The sequence below is a fragment of the Centroberyx affinis genome, unplaced genomic scaffold, assembly GCF_046629955.1.
Source record: "Centroberyx affinis isolate AG114_WGS23_722 - 3 ecotype Tasmania unplaced genomic scaffold, CSIRO-AGI_Caff_v1 ptg005091l_1, whole genome shotgun sequence".
Classification (NCBI taxonomy): Eukaryota; Metazoa; Chordata; class Actinopteri; order Beryciformes; family Berycidae; genus Centroberyx; species Centroberyx affinis.
The window spans coordinates 189,035-205,100 of record NW_027282520.1 but is presented as its reverse complement, the minus strand read 5'-3'; the positions used below and the strand labels follow the sequence as shown (position 1 = coordinate 205,100).

Genomic DNA, 16,066 nt, shown 5'->3' with positions numbered 1-16,066 from the left:
CCATGTGATATTCATTTACGAAAACAGTCTTTTTTTTTAACCTAAAAAGCAGAGCTGAGAAGAAATATCTCCTTAAAGAGCCTCGTACAAGAGCTACAAGAGCAAGAGACCATTTTTCAAGAATGTCGTGGGCTACTTACTGAGAGTTGACAACAGAATCCAGCACCCACCCCAATAAGATGTTTTGAATCATGGCTTCAAACAACAATTCAACAGTTTACACAAGTTATCATCCAATTTTATTTTAAATACCACACACACTTTAAGCCAATGGGATATCATTCACTGTACACAAATATGTATGGATATCCTTTGTGGCCAAAGGTTTGTAACAGGATCAGTCATTGGCTTAAACAAAGGTTGCTGGTTTGGTATTGACCCTCACTATAAATTGAATACAACATACATATATTCATTTCCAGATGATGTTTGCAGCGATGGGTACATGATAGTGAGAAAATAACTTCAGTTTCCTGTATGTTTTTGTGCACAGTAGGTGAGATATTAGTTACTGATTTACTGGACCGCAGTAACACGTCGCCATCAACAGCAAGACAATGAACATCTGACAGTGTTTTCATGGGATCTAAAGATTCAAGGAGCTGCACATATACTGCAACAACATCTGCATATTTTGTTGAAATGAAAATGTCCACTGATCCTTTCACAGAGTGTCTATGGTTAAAATATCTCAGAAAGCACCTTGTCTCTGTCTTATCCCTGAGAATGTAACCCAGGCGCGCTCTTTCAGAGGTGAGACCCAACAATTTCCTAACATTATCAGTGTTGCTGTCCAACCTCTTACTGTTCATGGGATTCTTCGTCATTAGGGCATTCTTACACACATCATGCCAACAATAAATAGACAAGGACCTGCTCCAGAACTGAAGCTTACAGTACAGTTTGCAGTTGCTCACAGAGCAATGTATAGCACATGATAGGGAGGTCTTGTTGCTCTACTCTGCCAGGGCAAGGTTTTTAGACTGGATCTTTGCTAGGTGGTCTGATATGCAAGCCTCGATCTTGTCGCACTGGGCCAGGAAATCCTACAGACACAAAATGATGACAGTAAATATTATTATCCAGTATTCTCACAGATTTGCAATTTAAGTATGAACATTTTGAATACACTGCTACAACTGAAAAAAAAAAAGACTCACCTGCACCGTCTTCACGAGTCCCTTTTTCTTCGTTTTGCAGTCATTAAAATTGTCTGGCAGAGTCTGTTGAAAGAACAGACAGTTTATTGTTAGTACTTTATTGGACAGTGATCTGATCACAAGACACAACACCTAAAAATGTGTAAACAGCTGGAAGCAACTGGAAAAGATTACCATGGAGTCGATCTGCTCCAAGATCTTCATAAACTGCTCAGCTGCTACTTTCACTCTGTGGTCCAGTTTACCCAGCGCCTCTGCCTGAAGATCCTTGGCTAGGAAGCCCTGTGGAGTCAATGGGACATAATCTTTCAATTTCAACTAAATCTGTTGGATGACAACACAAAACAAAGCAGCCAAGTTACTCCTTATCTTACAAGCATATTGAATTCTTACATTCTTGAGTCCGGTCAACTCCCCATCTACTTTTTCCAGCTTTTTAGCCATCTGTTCCACAGACTTCTCAATGTCTTTCAGCTTCTTCAGTTCAGCTTCTTCCTCGGGACTGTTCTGTTTACAGAATATGGTCAATATTTCATTAGTTCAATATTCACCATTCAGGCACACATCAGAGACATCAAACATATCCAGGATCTTACCCTCTTCCCAATCATCATGAGTTTACAGCCTTGTTTTACTCCATAGCTGGTGAGACTCTCTTCCATATCCTTTAATGATTTCCCTGCAATACCAGAACAAATACCATGTAATCATCAAATCTGACATTTAGGCGCACATGGTTGTGAATGAACTGAGAGCTCTGCAGCCTACCTTTGAAGATGAGTTTCTGTGAAGGTGATGGGACTCCAGTAGCTTGAGTGAGGGCATCTGACAAGTCTTTGACAGTGGGGTCATTCCCATCCTGTCCCGTCAGTGTGATGCTGTGCTTTGTAGATCCTGGGGTGGGGAGAAGAAATACAAGCTTATGTAAAGGGTGTGACTGCAATAATGGAAATATTAGCATGGAGACTTCCCTTTTAGGTGCTTTTTCTGTAACAGTTTGGCTCACTTGTCTCCTACAGTTGAAACTAAGTGCTAATCACTACCAACATATCCACTCTGATTGATCATCTGGGCCCTCCAGCTTTATTGCAGTGATTTAAAAGAGCCATCTCAGGGGCCATTAAGTTCAAAAGCTCAGCTGAGATCAAACCTCTTAATAGGTGGCACCGACACATGACTTGGCATTATTATAAAGATATTCAAGCCACTGAGCCAATGAGGCCTTGGTTCCTGTAAACTGAGTATGAGGAATGCTGGGAAGACTGTGCTGCTATCGGGAAATGAATGCATCATAATGTGGGATGAGGTGATCAATAGGATTTAGTGTCAGCAGATTGGACTCATGATGTATTCCTTACCCCCAAAGGAGTCGCTAGAGCTGAATCACACTGGTTAATAAATGCAACCCCACCATCAACAACCCTTAACTAACAGGGGCGTTATGTTGCTAACTGCCTTTATTTACGCGACCCTGTTGCTATATTAACCACAAGCTATGGATGCAAATCACCCCGTTGTTGTCAGTGTTTCGCTTGTCTTCACTATCTGGTTAATTTAGTGAGCAGCGGAGAGATTTTTACCTAAACTAGCTACTTAAGTGACTAGTTAGCAAATGTTAGCTAAAAGCTACATTAGCTTGAAGCTAGTTGTAGCACAGCCATCACACTAGCTAACAGTAGTTAGCTAGCTTTTCTAATGACTATTAACCTTCCATTGTTGTGACTATCTACAATACCGTCCAGTCATTAGTGCAAAAATATTTTACCGTATGCAACGGTCACTGTTATCGTTTGCTCTGCCATTTTATCGTCCTTTTCTCATACAGCACACTTGTTGATGTTGTTGGCTTCCTGGCGAACTACTTCCGGGATAGACAGGAACTCGTCATGCGTGTTTACTGATTGCGTCACAGCAATTGGATCGTGCAAGACAATACATCCATGGTGGGGGCTGCGCAAGATGGCGGCCAGTGTAGACGCAAAGATTCGCGGCTGAGTCGGAGTTTTCAGTTTTCATCCCTCCCTGTCTTTATTTTTGAACAGAATTTAAGTCGAGACTACTCTGTAGTACATATTTATATTTCCCAACTTAATTTCAGTAAGAAGGTGCTTCGCCAACGCTGCAATTTACACTGAAGTCCGTCGAGTTCAGCAGCAAGCTAACGTTAGCTACAACTCGCTTAATAACTAGGCTAACGTCCCACAAAGCTGTACTGCTGTCAATATGTTCCCGCCTGAGCACGGGGTTAAGCGTAAAGATAAAGAGAAAATGCTCCCGACCAAGAATACGACGAAAGTTCCACCCAAAGGTAACGTTAACGTTACGAAGGCAACTGCTAAGAGCACTAACGTTAGTGCCCAGGCTTGTTCTACGACCACCGCCGCCCACACTGTCTCCGAGCATGATTATATTTGCTCCAACACTCGCAGCCGGAGCCCAGAGATGTCACCTCTGTCAGAGTCCGACCCTGATTCTCCTGCCAAACCAGAAGGAAAGAGGCTGAAAGGCGACATAACGCTTACTGATTTGCAGAACAACATTACTGCCACAATCAACGAGCGCGCCGATAACTTGGAGAGCATGATCAGCCGTAACACTGTCAGCATCGACGCTTTAAAAAAATCAATTGACTTCGTGTTTACGGAGGTCGAAACCCTGAAAACTGACGTGAGATCGGTGAAGACCACATGTGAGAATAACGTCCAGAGGCTGTCGGTGGCGGAACTGAAAATCAACGAGGCAGAAAGGTATCAGCGAAGATGGAACCTAAGGCTCCAAGGTATCCCCGAAGACAAACAAGAAAACATCAAAGCCAAAGTTGCCGACATTTGCTGTGCTGTTGTCGGGGAGACCCAGGCAAAGATAAAAGAAGAGATTGACATCGTTCATCGTCTGGGTCGCTATAACAATAATCAGAAGAGGCCGAGGTCGACCATCATTCGCTTTACCAACAGATCAACGCGAGACCTGGTGTGGAAAAAGGCAAAGGGCTGTAGCTTTCTCACAGACAACAACCTGAGATTTACGGAGGATCTTACTGCTGCTGACAAGGCACTGCGGGAGAAACTTTGGCCATTGATCGATGCTGCCAAGAAGGAAGGAAAGAAAGCACACTTCGCTGGGATTCGTGTGATAATAGAGGGGAAGGAGATACGTCCACCGCTGTCTCCACTAGAAGCACAACCTACACCTGTTCAGATGGACACATCAAGACCTCCCTGATGGTCCAATGTGCTCCTCACCATTTGCACACGCACTGTTCATAGGTACAGTCTCGTTTAAAGCACTAGTGCCTGGGAGTATTCGATTATATTGTTCTTGGTTAGTTAGACTTAGCTTTTGATAAGGGGTGGAAATTGATTGCTTTGATTACAACACTTCTTACACTGTCTTTATCAGTCGTTTCTCTCAATGCCAGGGGATTAAGAGAGAATATAAAGCGGAAAGCTTTGTTTTTATTTGCAAAACAGCAGAAATCTGATTTTTATTTTTTCCAAGAATCACATTCAGTGGTAAATGATGCTTCTTTTTGGAAAGCTCAGTGGGGAAATGATATATGGTTCTCCCATGGTTCAGAAAGATCTGCAGGGGTCGCTACTTTAAAGAATAACTTTAATGGAGTTATCTTGCATTCAGAAAGTGACCCTAATGGCCGTTATGTGCTATTAATTCTTAATGTTGATAACACCATTCTCCTTCTTGCCAATTTATATGGATATAACTCTAAACCTGAAAATGACTTTTTGTTTGATGTCTTAGAATCCCGTTTCTTACACTGGTTGTCAAAATATCCGAATGTTTTGATTTTTATGGGTGGTGACTTCAATATTGCTTTTGATGGCTCTGTAGATAGGTGGCCTCCAAGTGCAAACATTTCTTCAGCTGCTAATTTGATGCTATTTATGCAAAAGTTCCATTTGGTAGATATATGGAGGGAAAAAAATCCTAACGTTAAACTTTATACATGGAATAATAAAGCTTGCACTTCTATGTCACGCATAGATTATTGGTTAGTTTCTGATTGTTTAGATATGAGTAACGTTACTGTTAATATAATAACAACTCCACTAACAGACCATAGAGCTGTGTCGCTCCAAGTCTCTTTTAGGTCTGACACTATTCATACATTGAGAGGCTCTTATTGGAAACTTAATAACTCTGTTTTAAAACATGATTTAGTCATTAAGAAGGTCCAAACATTGATAAAATGTTTCTGGAACAAGGCTTTAATTGATAAATGTTTTTTCAGAAATTGGGAGCTTTTTAAATTCGAGGTGACAAAATATTTAAGAGAGTATGGGTCCTTTTTGTCTAAATCTAGAAAAATTGAAGAAACAAAGGTAATTACTAGAATAACTGCTCTCACTCAAATTACGCCTGAAAATTTATCAGAAAATGACATACAGGATTTAATTTTACAGCAAAATAAATTAAATGAAATATACAGAATGAAAGCGGAGGGAGCTTTTGTGAGGTCAAGGAGCAAATGGTTGGAGGAAGGGGAGCAAAACACTGCCTATTTCTTCCAATTAGAAAGATCTCGTAGTAAATCCAATTATATTCAAAAACTCAATATCAATGGTGTTATTACAGATGATCCCCGTAAGATAGCTAATTACTGTTCCACATTTTATAGAAATTTGTATGAGTCACAGTATAATGAGGTAGCAGCTAACCATTTGCTAGGATTTCTCACCAACACAAAGTCAATTAAGAATGACCAAAAAGATTTTTGTGATAGCCCAATAACTTTAGATGAAGTCCTGCTTGCCATTCATCACCTAAAACTCAATAAATCTCCAGGGGTTGACGGCTTAACTTCTGAATTTTATATTGCTTTTGCAGAGCAACTAGCCCCCTTCCTTCATGGTATGTTTACAGAAAGTATTGAAAATCAAACTCTTCCTCCCACGTTATCTCAAGGTCTTTTAACCCTACTTCCAAAGCCTAAGAAAGATCCGCTTTGCATTGACAACTGGCGGCCAATCTGCCTTCTTAATAATGATTACAAAATCCTAGCTCAGATTTTTGCCAAAAGATTAAAGGCGGTTTTGGACCACATTATCGATGAAACCCAAATTGGTTTTATGAGGCATAGACATATATCTAATAACATCAGGCTTGTGCTGGACCTTATTGACTATGCTGATCTTTGCAGTGATGATAGTTTTATTTTGTTTCTAGATTTCTGCAAGGCATTTGACACACTTGAACACAACTTTATATCTCAGGCCTTGGAGAAATTTGGTTTTGGTCCTTACATTTGTGCAGCTATCAACACTATGTATAAGAATGCAAATTGTTCAATTAAACTGTATGCAGGCACCTCTCCTAGATTTGACTTAAAACGCGGAGTCAGACAAGGCTGTCCTGTCTCGCCTTACCTGTTTCTGATTTGTGCTCAATTACTCTCTGACTTCATTAAGCTCAGCCCCCTGAAAGGTATCACAATAGCTGAAAATGAGATCATAATTAGTCAGCTGGCTGATGATACCACTTTATTTTTAAAGGATGCTTCACAGGTTTCAGTCGCCATTGATACTATTAAGACATTTTCTAGTGCCTCTGGGCTCTGTTTAAATATCAGTAAGTGTGAGCTGCTCGCCCTCAAAAATTGTAATGTTTCCTCTATCTCTAACATTCCTGTGAAAGATTCAGTCACTTACCTTGGAATTGTTATTAACAAAAACAAAGACACTAGATGTTCTTTGAATTTCAACCCCATCATAGGAAAGGTACAGAAAAAACTAAATTTATGGCTTCAAAGGGATTTATCCCTTAGAGGTAGAATTTTGCTATCAAAGGCAGAGGGCATATCCCGACTTACTTATGCAGCCTTATCTCTAGATGTGAACAAACAGACCTCTGTGGCCATTGATAACATACTTTATAATTTTGTATGGAGAAACAGAATACACTATGTTAGAAAATCAGTCTTAATGAACTCCCATGAACATGGTGGCCTGAACTTTCTTGACTTTTCCACCCTTAACAATACTTTCAAGATAAATTGGATTAAACAGTTTCTTAGAAACCCAACTTCAATTTGGAATTTTATCCCTAATTACTTGTTTTCAAAACTTGGAGGCCTTAAATTTGTTTTACTTTGCAGCTACAATATTGAAAAAATCCCCTTAAAATTGTCAAATTTTCACAAACAAATGCTCCTTGCCTGGTCTTTACTTTATAAACATAATTTTTCCCCCCACAGATACTACATCTGGAACAATAGAGACATATTATATAAACACAAATCGTTATTCTTGGAAAACTGGTTTGTCCATGGAATTTGTCTGGTTAATCAGCTCCTCAATTCTAGTGGCGCATTAATGTCATACTCCGAACTTCTAGACAACTATGGTATTCCTATACCTCCAAGGGAATATGCCTTAGTTTTTGATGCAATCCCTTCTGGTGTCTTAATGCTTCTTAGAAACTCAGTAGCATCAGAACTGACTTTACTACCACTGGATCCTGTTGTTACTAGTGTTGGTCGGATCTGTTTCTCCTCTAAAAAGTGCAATAATAACCGTGATATACGAGCTTTATTTCAAAGAGAAAGGGTCTCTGTTCCAAATGTAGTCTCTTACTGGAATAATTTTAATTCAGACCTGAACTGGAAGAAAATCTGGTGCTTACCTTCTAAATATATGGTTATAAATAAGGTTAAGGAAGTGTCTTTTAAAATGATTCACCGTTTTTATCCCTCCAAGATGTTTCTACAAAGATATAAAAAGGACATTGAAGTGGACTGCTCATTTTGTCAACTGGTACCAGAAGATATATGTCATTTATTTTGGTCATGTCCCCACTCTTGCATTTTTTGGCAAGATGTTTGTACATTCATTTCCCACTGTATTGATTCTGAATTCTCCCTTTCCTATGAAAATGTATTGTTTGGTTTTTTTACTTACACTTCTACCAAAGCAGATAAATACTATATCATCAATTTGATTCTTTTACTGGCAAAATCACATATTCATAAAGCTAAATTTTCCAATCATAAACCATCTTTTTTAATCTTTGTAAATGAAATCAAACAATACATTTCTACAATCCTATATTCTAAAAATAGGAAAGCTATTAAAACTATACATTTATGTACCCTGTATAACATTTTTGTAAACTGATTTATGATTTCTGTCAGTGTTCTGATCCCCTGGCTTTACATGTTTGTTTATTTATTTGTTTACCATGCTGTTTGTTAATAAATGAAAAAAAAAAAAAAAAAAAAAAAAAAAAAAGAAACCCTAAGACGTCCGGTTTGGGCGTGTAGCCTTCAAAATAAAGTGTGAAAGCATAAAAAAAAAAAAAAAAAAAAAAAAAAAAAAAAAAAAAAAATACATCCATGGTGCAAGACTGTAGTAAAGATAACAATGAATGCTATCATACAAAACAAATGCTTTATAACATTGGGTTTATACAGTAGCTCTCAATATGGTTAAACAAAACAGGGACAGCACCAACATTTGTATTAATCAAAACCTGGAACTGATCTAAATAATGCAACTTTGAGTTGTACACTCATTTCCCCCAAAAGAACTCTACATGATGTAAAGTACATGTATGTAAAGAATAACATTTCTTCCGGCGTCAGTGGGTTGTTGCCAAGATCAATTGTTAGGTACACTGAATAAATGTGTCACCTTGGCAATACAAACTACAATACACACCTAACAGCCATGAAGTAAACAGAGGACTGAGAGCCCTAAAGAAGCAAGGTCATATAGTAGAGAAAACATTTGAGTGCTTTTGGGGTTTATCTTGCAAAATGTGTAGGTGGGGCTGCACAACTGTTGACACGGTAAGAAATTATTTTCAAAGGTAATACAACTGAATTGCATCAAAAGCATAATAGAGAATGCTGGACTTTGAATTCTGTATAATTCCTGGAACAGACGTACATGTGCAGGTGGTGTGGCACCCGCTACTGTGCACAGTGTCTCAGGGGCGACTTCATCGGCCTCATGAAGTCTTCAGACACGTGCCGAAAATGCTTTCAGGTTAGTGCTCAGCTTTTTACAAAAAGTTAATTTACCACAAAATGATGATCGTAATCCACCTCACTTTATACATAACAGGGTTGGGGTCAATTCATGAAAGAACTCATCAATTCCAATTCAACTGAGGAATTGGAATTGGAATTTGGAAAAACCTAATGGCAACAGAATTGGAATTTCAGTAAGTTGAAGTTAATTCAATGAAATTCTGTGAAATTCCATGTTTTTTGGGGGGTTTTTTTTCTTACGACATCTCTGATATTACATGTAGTGTTATACATTATCAGTACTGAATATCATATCATGTAATGCATGCATTATGATTGACTGCACTTGATTTAATTGTCTTTTATTTGATTCATGTTTAGCGAGTCGAGACAAACTCTTTTAGAAGTGGAATTTAATGGAATCCGATTCTGTTTCCTGTCATTCCAATTCAGTTCCAATTCTGTTTCTTTAGAGCTGCAGGTGACATTCACATTCCAATTCCAACTCCAGGAACTGAGTTGGAATTTACCGTACATTCTCTATTCAATTCATGAATGGCCCCATCCCCGATACATAATATGTGATGCCATTTATTCTGTATTCTCTTGGCCAACAGGATAAATGCCAAGGCCTGCGAGTGGAGTTCAACCCACAGCAGCCCAAAGGTTCCACTAACAAAATACCAAAGCGCCAAGAATCAAAACCGTCTACCAAGAAGAAGAAATCAAAACCGAAGAAGAAAAAAGGAAGAAAGAGAAAATGATGACACCTCCCTCAAGTAAAAAAAAAAATTGATAATGATCAAACATTCTTAAAGGTTAAATCAAAACGCGTAATTTATTTCGTTCATTTCAAACGACCTGCAGACATATTGGGACGGAGACGGAGAGGGAATCGTTTCCACTTTTGAGAACTCAGAATAATAATAACTTAATTAACACTAATAATAACACTAATACAGTAATACTGTAAATGAGCAAGATTGACAATCGATGGACAGCAGGAAGAAGGGGAACAAGGATAAAAAATAGGTATGGTATGTTACAAGGCCACATGCTAGCATGGTAGTAGTAACAATACACAACCCAACGCCAAGACAACTCCAGTACAGTAGTGTTCTCAGGTCAAACTGTTATTCATGTATAAATGTTACTCTACATATAAAAGTGTTTTCAATTGAAGTGCAGTTGTGTCCGTCCATTCCTCCTTTATGTGGCAGGAATCTGCGGCAAGCCAAACTCATCCACCAAAACACCGTCCTGAGGGCAAAGGAGAAGAAAATACTGAATCCACTGCACACAAAACACCAAATAGCATGTTTATAAGCACCTTCATATCCACAGCACAGATATCTCACATGATAGATATCTCACAATAAAATATTCTGAATGTTACTGTGGAAACACAACTTGTACAACCTCAAAAAAAAAATCAACAGTAAATTAGATAAGGTGTTTATATGCCTCCTCCTATCCTGGCTAATATCGGAATATCCCAGCAGTTTTCTTTGAGGCTGTTGCTCAGTGAAAGAGGGAGAGGGCAGCTGGCAAGTGACAGGAATATTCTGTTAATTGGTTTATTCTTGACAGCAGGCAGACTCAATCGCAGAGTATCAGAGTTGCCTGTAAACAGCTTAATCCGAATAAGCCCTTAACAGGTGTACAGTCAATAGCCAGGTGACTCTGAGCATCTGAACATAGCCACTGTATTTACTCTATTTGCAATACAGTAATTCTCCAAGCTGTGTTTCAAGCGTAATGTTCAGCTACACTGGTGCTCCATGGAGAGCTTGTCACCTTGTTTGTTTTGCTGTCGCTGGGGATTCCCTCAGGAATGGACGGGGCGGCTGAGGCCTCGTCCAGGTAGGAGCTGTCATCATCCAGCAGCAGCTCATCTCCCAGGGCGTCCAGCTCTGAAACCACAGTCACAGTGTCAGTACCTCTGTATACATTTCAGTCACAAAGGAGAAAAACCCTTTACCTTTTCTGCCCTGGCTCTTATCTCTTTACCTTGAACATATTTACATCTAGGGCTACATTGTGATTACGATTATTAATCACGATTATTTGTCTTGGTTTCAGGAAACAAATATATTTTATTGCACTTTTGCACGTTGACATATCACTTTTTCATATCACATTAGCCTTTTATCACTTTTTTCAGTGCGATAGGCAAAGTAGCAGCAGCTATAAAGTCTTACTTTCACTCTTACTCTTACATAATCAAATAATAAATATTTACTACTTTACTACTTTGGGTCACAGCTACAACCTTAAGGCAAACTTTGCACAGAATGTGTACTTGTTCATCGTCATCTCTTTTAAAATCAAAGTCTCCAAATGACAGACGATGATGGGAACTAAAACAATGTTTTCATGTTCAGACTCCGGTTAAGGGTTTTCCTCTGATGTTGAGCCTACAAATTCGTATCCACTTTGCTCTTTGTGACATTTTTGAAATTGAAAATATGAGACACACTTCAATATCACTGATTATGCGATTATCAATCATGAAAACATAAAATTGCGATATACAATTATCTACGACTAATTCTGCAGCCCAACTTCCATCTATTCTCCAGTGCTGTGGCTTTAATCCTTGCACTCTTTACTATTGCTTGAAACGTTAGTGATCGCTCATTCTAAGCTGCTCTAGATGAAGGTGTCGGCTAAATGCCTACAAAGTAAATGTGAATGCAGCAAACATGGGCCTAGACAGTCAGGCATACATACCTGCTTCAAGATCATCCTCGTCGATCTCTGGAGTGCCGTAGCTGCGGCTCAGAGCCTCTTGTACTTCACTGGCGTCTTCCATCATGTCCTCCAGCTGGTCCTGCAAATCCTGAAGTCCAGATACATGTGATCAGCTTTATTGCCTGATATCTCTAACAACTAGAATTCTGATACTATGATTCATACTCATCATAAACATTAAACTGTCATGCAAAAAATGAATTTACAGAGTTTTCACAGTTTGATTTTTTACCATTTGATACACAACATTAGGAACAAATAATTTAATACTGGGTAATACTGTAGATGAGCAAGACTTGGTGAACTAGAGTCTGCACTAGCCCTTGTTGATCAGATCTTCTATAAAAATTTGTGTAAGAAATATGCTTATTTTAATCTATCCTTCCAATTTTTACTGTAGTTTGTTAAAAAATTACTTCATTACATTTAAAGCTTCAACAGGCAGCAACTTCACACATTAGCAGCTTCAAATTGCAGAAAAAGTGGTAACCAAAATTTGAACTTCAATACCCAGAAATCATGTAATGTGTTTACCAACTAGTCTGTCTGTGATCGCTTTATACAAAAGTGACAGGAGAGGCAGAAGATCTAACATTGGTGAGTCCAGCTTTCTCTGGACGGAGCGTTCGCTTGCTGCTGTTTAGGAGACAGTTTGTATTTCAATCTTAAGTTTTGATTTGTCACAAGTGTCCACACCCGATACCAGAATTTCATCTGGGCAAATACAGTGAATCTACAGTATTTCAATTAGTGGGGATGGGACACTCTTCTCTGTTGCAGCCCCACTTTGTGATTTACTGTAGGCTGATAAGACAGGTGTATGTTTACATCAGAGTGAAGGCAACAACACAAACACTGTATATAACAACATACCTCAATCTGATCAATTTTTACGTCCTTGTAAGCTTTTTTCATTTCCTTTGCACCAATCTTCATGGCCTCCACCTAAGAACAGAAAATACATCACAGAAGGTTTATATTCAGTTACATGTCATTGGTATGAGGAGTCCATCTACTGTAATCTGTCTCTTCACTGACAAAATCATCTGACCCAACATATCTCTTTGCAGATAATAAGGTCAGAGTATGTGCTTTCCTTGGTAGGACACAGGCCAGTAATCAGGTCAGGTTTGATTTGTTTGTTTGTTAACTGATTGAACAAAATCAACACATTCATTCAAAAAATAATAATTGTGTAGCCATATTTTCTCCACCTTGTGTATTAGGCTATCATCTGAAATAGTGTCTCGGTCTTGACTCAGAGGCGCCTCAGGCGGTTTTGACTACAGTCCCCTTCGGACAGTTACACATACTGTACTCATCTACCTGTGTGGCTCTTACCGTTGTTTTGGTGTCCTTTAATGACTGGATTGTGTAGTTTGCCTGCTCCATGTTAAAAGACTGCTGAGCCAGTTGGTCCCTTTGACCTTCATACCTGCAACAGTATAGAGGAAAATTAAATTACATCTACAGTTCGTTTCTAAATGGTTGTATTTTGCATGCAGGTACTGTTAAAGCTCAGTTCTCATATCTGTTTGTTAAATCATATGAATGTGGGAGTGTCAGACTTGCACAGTGCGGGACTCACATTCTCTTTTGCTTCAGGACCCTCATTGCCTTCTGTTTCACCATGTTCTACATACACAAAATTGAATAAATTAAAGTCATGTTTGCTAATGCTGTAAAATAATCAGGTTGAACGCTGGTTGAAGTGCAGTGAAGTGCAGTGTCGTACCTTTGAAGGCCCATCTCTCATCTTTTTCATTTGATCTTTGTACTTCATAAGTTCAGCATCGAGTCGGCCAATCTTCTTGTCAATGGACTCTGCCCTAGCATCCACCTATGTGAGGAGAGAGCATATTATTAAGAAGTATAGAGACTTTCAGCATTGTAATACACCAAAGACAGTGTTGAAGTGTGTGTGTGTGTGAGAGAGAGAGAGAGAGAGAGAGACAGAGAGAGGAGAGATAGACAAACAGAGATTTGCTGATATATTTTGCTGATTTATTTTTCCTCACAAACATGCGTTACATAAACACAGCAATACTGATAGTGAGTGAATAGTGGAGGGTCTGAATACACAGCAACACAGCAATACACACACACACACACACACGGGAGGGGATGTGATTCATTTTCTGAAATGTTGGTCAACTGATGATTCATTTCTTGTTACATGCTTTGGCAATATTGTTTTGTTTTGTAAACTGTCATACCAATAAAGCACATTGAATTGAAGTTGAATTGAGAGAGAGAGAGAAAGAGAGAGAGAGAGACCTACAGACAGACAGACAGACAGACAGGGAGAGAGAGAGAGAGAGAGAGAGAGAGAGAGACCTACAGACAGACAGACAGACAGACAGGGAGAGAGAGAGAGAGAGAGAGAGAGAGAGAGAGAGAGACCTACAGACAGACAGACAGACAGACAGACAGAGAGGGAGAGAGTCCAGATGGTGGTTTTCACATTCCCAGCCAGGATTAGCACAGTGAATGGACAGTCGCCATTACTGTTGCTTTTTGACAGAGCCAGACTGACCCACTGACCCTTGTTACACAGTGGGTAAGTGTATAACTCTAGCTTGACAGCATGGTTTGCCTTGTCCAAGAAAGACGACTGGCTTGACAGCCCATTTGTGACCAAATGCTAGCTAACGTCAGGTCACATATCGAGATAAACAACAACGGATTGCAGCCAAACAATACTTACATTCCCTATGCAGTCCGATAGATTTGGAGGAGGCGCTTTGGGCTTTCCCCGTCCGAATATCCTGTTCATTTTCGAGACGTTTTATTTGCTCGTAGCCTTTTTTTTTTTTACTTTCCCTAGAAAATACAAAAGCATCAAATGTAAAGAGCTTTCTAGGCTGAAAGACACCCGGAAGCAGTGGCACGGACGCAAAACGTTCCTATTGGTTGGCGTAAATGGTTGTGGCCAATGATGTTTTAGACGCGCTTGCCCCCGTGTGGCGAGGATGAGAACTGCAGCTGTCAGTGAAAGCCTTTTGTCCCATAGGTTTTCATCAGTCTTTGTTACACTAGTGACTGTTAATGCGGCAGAATTCATGCACTGCTGACAGGAGGCCATCAAATGGGTTTTATGGGACCTATCTGAGTATAAAAGTGCAGACTTATATTGAGTGATTACATTGTATAACTCGCTATATGCAGTATAGTCTAGTTTAGTGTTCGTACCAAGGGTATACAGAGCATGATGGTGATTTATTATAGCACAACTGCAGAGTTGTTTTCGTCTTTGTTTTGTACATCACTGTTATCTGATATAATGTATGTTTTTTATGCAGCAAGCAATGTGTGACAGTTTTTCCTTTGAGCAGTGAAGGCTATTAAAGCCTTATTGAACTTGGCTATTATGTAATGGCTTGCTGATGCATCTTGAGAGAAAAAATAGTAACCGTAGTTATTATGGCTGTCAGTGTCATCATAAGAGGACTGGTTGGCTGTATGCAAGCTTTTCTTCCTAATTTCCCTCTGTAATCTCTGAGAATCCCTAGTGCATAATTAAGCCTATAACGACTGTTTTAAAGGACGCAAGCTGAGTATTGTTCCATGAGACTCTGAGAAGGAGACATGATGAAAGCCCACTAGGGAAGAAACATTGTCATTTTACTGAATAAAAGGTGTTTTGGAGCATATGTTGTTGTTTCTGTGTTTGCTTTTTTACATTTTGGAGTACAGATATCTCCCTCTGGAATGAAAGCAGGGAGTTTTATTTGTTATGGATAGAGACCTACTCCTGCTGCTATGTCTATCTCTCTAGGTTTTCTTGGATGTGTTGACAATATTTTTTCTTTTTTTTCTTAAGTATTAAAACTACATGAGATGGAGAGAGACAAAAGCCTCACTTCATTCTATACACAATACTGTTAACTGATATAGTGTTTTTATGCCGCAAGCACGGTGTGGCAGTTTTTTCGTTTTTTCGTTGGACAATGAAGGCCATTAGAGCCTTATTAGACAACTTGGATTATTATTTAACTGGGCTATTATGCAATGGCTTGCTGATGCACATGCGTATTGAGAGAAAAGGTGATAGTAACAGTAGGCTAATTGTGGCTGTCTGCTTCATCATTGCACAAGAGGAGTGACTGGCTGCAGTAATTTCCCTTTTAAATATACTGTATATATATATATATATATATACATA

The 16,066-nt window shown here is 39.1% G+C and overlaps 2 protein-coding genes across 2 annotated transcripts; both read right to left on the bottom strand.

The window, feature by feature from the left end:
• Window positions 1-225: 225 nt before the first annotated feature.
• bag1 (BCL2 associated athanogene 1) lies at window positions 226-3,021 on the bottom strand. Its single transcript, XM_071546031.1, has 7 exons — window positions 2,926-3,021; window positions 1,929-2,054; window positions 1,757-1,839; window positions 1,554-1,667; window positions 1,335-1,442; window positions 1,161-1,223; window positions 226-1,046 (listed from the first exon to the last, which is right to left on the bottom strand). The coding sequence occupies exons 1-7, from the start codon at window positions 2,960-2,962 to the stop codon at window positions 957-959; spliced, it is 621 nt and encodes a 206-aa protein (XP_071402132.1). The 5' UTR covers window positions 2,963-3,021; the 3' UTR covers window positions 226-956.
• A 5,496-nt stretch (window positions 3,022-8,517) lies between these two features.
• On the bottom strand, window positions 8,518-14,768 carry chmp5a (charged multivesicular body protein 5a). Its single transcript, XM_071546010.1, has 8 exons — window positions 14,609-14,768; window positions 13,637-13,741; window positions 13,490-13,536; window positions 13,243-13,336; window positions 12,775-12,846; window positions 11,881-11,989; window positions 10,945-11,060; window positions 8,518-10,407 (listed from the first exon to the last, which is right to left on the bottom strand). The coding sequence occupies exons 1-8, from the start codon at window positions 14,675-14,677 to the stop codon at window positions 10,357-10,359; spliced, it is 663 nt and encodes a 220-aa protein (XP_071402111.1). The 5' UTR covers window positions 14,678-14,768; the 3' UTR covers window positions 8,518-10,356.
• Between the last annotated feature and the right edge of the window lie 1,298 nt (window positions 14,769-16,066).

Excerpts from the sequence above, each read along its gene's own strand:
- bag1 (XM_071546031.1), bottom strand. The coding sequence starts at position 2,962 with ATGGCAGAGCAAACGATAACAGTGACCGTTGCATACG. Across the intron at positions 1,840-1,928 it reads ACAGAAACTCATCTTCAAAG|GGAAATCATTAAAGGATATG; the intron begins GTAGGCTGCAGA and ends CTGGTATTGCAG. Across the intron at positions 1,668-1,756 it reads TCATGATGATTGGGAAGAGG|AACAGTCCCGAGGAAGAAGC; the intron begins GTAAGATCCTGG and ends TTCTGTAAACAG.
- chmp5a (XM_071546010.1), bottom strand. The coding sequence starts at position 14,677 with ATGAACAGGATATTCGGACGGGGAAAGCCCAAAGCGCCTCCTCCAAAT. Across the intron at positions 13,337-13,489 it reads GTCCTGAAGCAAAAGAGAAT|GTATGAAGGTCAAAGGGACC; the intron begins GTGAGTCCCGCA and ends ATACTGTTGCAG. Across the intron at positions 12,847-13,242 it reads TAAAGGACACCAAAACAACG|GTGGAGGCCATGAAGATTGG; the intron begins GTAAGAGCCACA and ends TTCTGTTCTTAG.